This window comes from Athene cunicularia, assembly GCF_003259725.1.
Source record: "Athene cunicularia isolate RWA chromosome 6 unlocalized genomic scaffold, athCun1 chr6_part1, whole genome shotgun sequence".
Lineage (NCBI taxonomy): Eukaryota > Metazoa > Chordata > Aves > Strigiformes > Strigidae > Athene > Athene cunicularia.
This window is the reverse complement of record NW_020799105.1, coordinates 11473186-11478524: the sequence shown is the minus strand read 5'-3', so window position 1 is coordinate 11478524 and position 5339 is coordinate 11473186. Positions and strand designations below refer to the sequence as shown.

The window sequence follows — 5339 nt, the reverse complement described above, 5'->3', positions numbered from 1 at the left end:
GCCCTCCTTTATCTTATCAGAGCCCATAATTACAATTGCTATTTTGTTTCCTCGAATCAGCAATCAGCGCTATCTGCCGCCGCTGGAGAGGCAGCTCCTGTCAGCCGGCCTCTGAGTGACAGAGCGGCGGGCCGCACGGCTGCACCCGCACCCCCCTGCACCCGCACACAGCCCCGCACACGCCTGGGCAGCCCCCTGCACACACACGTGTGCGCTCACAGCCCCCACACCCGCGCACGCCCTTGCGCTCCCGCAAGGCTTGCACACGCATGCGGCCTTCCCCATGCAGGACCCCTCCTTCCCACTCGTGCCCCACACACGCAGCCTCGTATGCACACACGCACGCAGCCCTTCGCACGCTTCTCCTGGCTTGCACCTACCCAAAAAGACACCCTCGTGCCTCACACACGCCAGCTGCAGCCCCGGGGCTTTTCTCTCACGCACACACTGACATCCAGCTCACGCATTTTCCCCCTTGCTCAGACACCCAGCAAACCCAGACACACACCCCCCTCACTCCTCTTGCAATTGCACACAGTGTTTCACCCCAAAATGCTGCCTACAGTCACTGCCAGGGACGGATCTCTGAGGGGTGGCAGGGGTCTCACTGGTCTTGCCCAGCATCATCACTGCCGGGGGTGCTGCAGGCGGGCAGGGGAGCCTGGGCACTGCCTTGTCTCCAGCCTGGCCTCGCAGAGATCAAGGAGAATATCAGCCCCTGCGTTGGCATCATCCTGGAGCAGGAGTGGGTTTCCATGGGCAGTACACACTCACATGCTCAACTCATCGGTCCAGCATCAGGCTCAGGAGATAAACCCTTTGCGTGGAGCTCAGCAAACAGCTGATGTGCCACAGCACGGGTGAGGCAGCTCCCCGTATCTACCTCTCTGGGTTGCCTAAGGAAAATGAGGCAAAACCAGAGCATGCAGAGCTTGATATTCCCGATGCTCTAAGTTCAGACCACTTTTCTATATATAGAAAATTAAGGGGATTTAGGGCCTATTTCCCAGACACTGCTCTTGCTCATCAGCAGCCACCCCTGCTTTACCTCTGTGTCAGGCCACACATCGCCCTGCACACTGTTCAACAGCACCATGTCCAGAACAGCCCAGGCTGCCTTAAACTGGGAGATTTATGGTGTCCCGTACAGGGTCAGAGGCAGCTGCAAGCCGACAGCCCCGCGTGCCCCCTGACAGGCTCAAGTGCCAGTCATGGCTGTAAAATCAAGCCGGTGCAGGATCACCCAGGGACGGCCACACGTCGCCTGACAGCGGATGACAGACGATGCTCCTGCCAGCCATCCTCGAGCTCGCAGCCAAAGCCTCCACAGCCCCCGTCCTACCCCACCTTTGGGAAGCAGAGAGACACAAGCGGGTTGGTGACAGCAGCTGGGGACAGGAAACATCACGGCTGTCAGGCTCATCCTGCCTCTGCTGCTGCCTCAAGCTCCTGGCCATGGTCTGCTCCTTGCAGGGAAGTCAGGCACCTGCACAGAGACATGTGCCTCCTTTCTTGGTGCTTCCCAGCCCACAATGGTTTCAACCATGTTCACATGATGAATGACATGCTCCACCCCCCGGCATTTGTTTTTTAATTAAAAAACAAACCATTTTGGAAAGTCTCTCTCCTGTGCAAGGTGGCACAAGGGAAATCAGCCTGCCTGTCAGCTCCTTTGCAGGCCATCTGAGCTAAGCCCCCTGGTCCACAGAGTGAGGGTCCCCTCCATCCCTAAGCACTGAGGCTAAATGACCTGTCTGGCCCTCCTGCAGAGCAGAGAAACCCCAGCCTGCCACTCCTGAGACCAGCTGGGCCTCAGGCCAAGCTACTATTGAGTTGGTGGAAGAAATCCCTTCCCAGCAGAAAGACTTGGGGACCTGCTGTGTCCCCAGCACTCCAAGCAGCCATCAGGCTGCAATCCCTGGAGGAGACTCCCAGCACGGTCCCATCAGGTCCCGTCCTGATGCCCCACTGCTCCAATGCCCTGATCTGCAGAACTGGGACCGTGTTAAGGCTGGGCAGACAGAGGAGTGATTCCCTCAGACAGTAGCTCGTGTATTTTGTGTTATTTGGGGATGTTAAATGCTGCAGATGAAGCATCAAACACCAGAGATGTGAGCTTCAACCCTCTCATCCCTTTTCCCACAAAGTTGAAGGTGCTCAGGTGCAGCTGCAGAGCTGCAACACCAAGAAGCAGGAGCTAAGAGAGAAACCAGGACACAGAGATGGCTGGACCAGCCTGACTGGGATTCAGGCTTGCTCCCAGACCTTCCCCACCTCTGTCTCCCCTTTGCACCCCACATAGAGCCTCCTGACAGCCAGGAACAGTGGGAGCAGCTCCTGGAGCAGCCCAGACTGCAGTCTGGCTGTGAGCAGACCAGGAGAGGATTTGAGGAGGTGGAGGGGGCAGTAGGCAAGAGACTGTGAGACCCGGGGAGGGGGCTGCCTGTGCCACTGTACAGCAGAGACTGGAGAGAGCACAGAGGATGCTGGGGGGGTTTCTCCCCATTCCCCCTGCGATCCTTAGCGCTGCACACCCACCCAGGGCTACCCCAGCACTAGCCCTGCCCTCTCCCAGGATGTCCCTTTGCACAACTGCAGGACACAGCCGGGTCCCAGCTCCAGCTTCCAGCCTGCTTATTCTAGGGCATCATCCCTGTCTGGCCTAGTCCAGGTCAGAAGTGGTCCACAGACACCCCTCCTCTCCTGCAAGGCAAGGGATGGCAGAGCAAGCCCCCACTCCCCTCAAGAGGTCAAAGCCAGCAAGGTGTAGCTGTTACCAGCTCCTCCCTGCGCATCAGCCTAAAACCTCCCCACTAGCATCTCTTACTTCAGAAAGGCAGAGCCAAGAAAAGCAACACCAACCATGGCTTTAGGGGCAACCAGTCCAAACTGGGGTGAGTGGAGACAAGGGCTTCCAGCAAACTGGGAGTTCACATCACAAGAGGAGGCTGGGAGAATTTGTGGTGAGCAGCAGCTGGCAAAACACCGACAGGAGGTTTGACTTGAACATCTCTTTACCAGGGGAAACTACCAGGCAGAAAAGCAACCAGGACATTGCTGTCACTCGCAGAGAAGGACCAACAGGCACAGTTCCCTGTTCCTGCCAAGCCAGGGACATAGACAGGACCACAGCGCTAATCCCGAGTGATGGAGGAGAGCAGCACCTGCAACAGCACGCTGCAACACTGAGCCGGCCGGAGGGAGAAGAGACCTCCTCTCTGCAGGCACAGAGGGCTCGGGGAGGCTGCAGAGCAGTTGCCTTTGAAAGGGGACAGACAGTGCAGACAGTGGAGTGGCTGGCATGGGGTTGAGGGTTAGCCAAAGGCTAAGACACACAAAGATGAGGTCATGGGAGTGCAGGCAGCACTGCCCTGCACACAAGCATCTCCCTCCCCTCCAACACCATACTATGGAGGGCCAAAATGTATGAAAACCAGGATCCTGTAGCACTTTACAGTCATGTCTGGAGGATGCTTGGCTATAAACCAGATTTTCCACCCCAAAATAAACACATGGAGGCTTCCCAGCAGAGCCAGAGGGATGCTAGCCCACTCCACTCTTCCAACTTCCAGTCCCGTGGCCCAGTGGCTCCAGCCCCGTCCGCTGATCCTTCGCAAAGGGACTGCAGCATTAATGGGCCGTTTCAGAGGCAACAGCAGCTCTGCCATGGCTGAGCAGCACAGAGCAGCCTGAGGCAATCCCACCACTCGCCATTAACCTGCCCCCCTCCCCAAAGGGAAGGAACTTGGCCAAACCCCACAGAGATGTGTTACATGGGAATGACCTTGTCTTCGCTACCCACAGTGCCAAGGCAGCCCCAGGGCAAATGAGGAGTGGGAAGGGGAGACACAGCCCTCTCACAATTAATTCTCCTCTCTATTCAATTACTAGCAGCAGGCTTGAGACATGTTTCCTGGGCAGTGGGAACGCCAGGCCAGAAGACTACCCGTGTGTTCTGGTCTCAGCCCCCTGGAGGACCAGCCTGGGTGACGTGGTCCCTCTTCAGCAGTCTGCTCTCACAGCTTCATTTCAGGGATCTGAGCTCCCTCCTCTACCCTCATAACCTCCTGTGCCTCCTGCCCAGCAGCTTTCTAGAAACATGACCTTTGCTTCCATAGTTTCAGGCTGTGCTCCTGGAAGTGCTGGTGTCCATAGTGACTTCATCATCCTCCAGTGTCCACGTGCTGATCTCTAGGCAGCAATGCTCCTGTGGATCAGCGGAGTCAAAGCAAGTCTCTGCTTTCCATCCAGGCTGGGTGGTTTGGAGGAGAGTTCACCACCCACATCAGCAAGGCTGCCAGCGTGGCAGGGGTGGCAGAGCAAGATTTCATCCAGGGCAGTCCATGGATGCACAGAGGAACTTCCCATTGGTGTTAGGCATCCACCTCATGGCTACATTAGGTTCTGATAAAACCAGTGTTATTTTAATCTCTGGCATCCACACCCATTGTGGCAGGGCTCAGAGGTGAGCCAAACATATGGGTAAAGATCTGGCAGAGCTGAGCGAGGCCAGGAGACTTGTGGAGGGCACTGGAGGGGAGAAACACCCCCAAGTCATATCCATCTGCAAGGAGAGAGAACTGGGATGGCTCTGCAACCACCCAGCTTGGGAAGGGGTCCACACAGAGACACACAGCTGGGCTTGAACCAGGCAAGCCAGAAGCAAAGACTGAAGGCTCCCAATGAGGACAGTTCATGTGGGAGCAGCTCAGGGAGAAGGTGGCATCCCCAGCCCTATGTGATTTAAACCCGAGGTTGAGCAGTTTTGTGCAAACCTGCTCTGCATCTAACAGGGATCAGTAAACCAGCAGCCTGACCAGGAATGGCCATGACACATGTGCATGAGGAAGGGGTGACACACATGGACGTGGCTGAGGATGTGTGTGCTCATGGCATTGAAGCAGCTCCACTTGATTCCTGACCCCACTGCACAGACAAACAGCACCTCAAGGACCTGGTCTCAAGACATTCCCAGCTGCCACAACTTCCCCAGCATTGTAGCCCCAGCCCAAGCAGCAGCATCCTCCTCGGGGTCTCCAGCCACACACCATCAGGCAGGGATGGGAAGGGGCGTCAAAGCCAGTCTGGGTGGGAGGGGGCTCTACTGGCCACCCAGGAAGGTGGGAGCCATCACTCAATGCTCGGGGTCACTTTCCTCTCTGTGGGATGGACTCAGGGGCTCCATCAGGGCCACGAGGAGCTGAGGTAGAGATGCAAAATGCTGGCCCTTTGCTGACCAGCTCCAGCCTTGGCTCCCAGCCAGCTGGGCAAGGCAATTTGGCTTTGGTTTGGGTCCTCTTAGGAAGCCTAAAACTAACAGCAGTGGCGGGGGGGGGGGG

General features: G+C 57.0%; 1 protein-coding gene across 1 annotated transcript in view; it reads right to left on the bottom strand.

The window, feature by feature from the left end:
• The window catches only part of FGF8 (fibroblast growth factor 8), an 8124-nt gene extending 7853 nt beyond the window's left edge, over positions 1-271 (bottom strand). Inside the window, exon 1 of the mRNA XM_026851505.1 lies at positions 206-271. Coding sequence (XP_026707306.1) covers positions 206-271 — 66 coding nt within the window. The remainder of the gene's footprint in view (positions 1-205) is intronic.
• Positions 272-5339: the final 5068 nt, after the last annotated feature.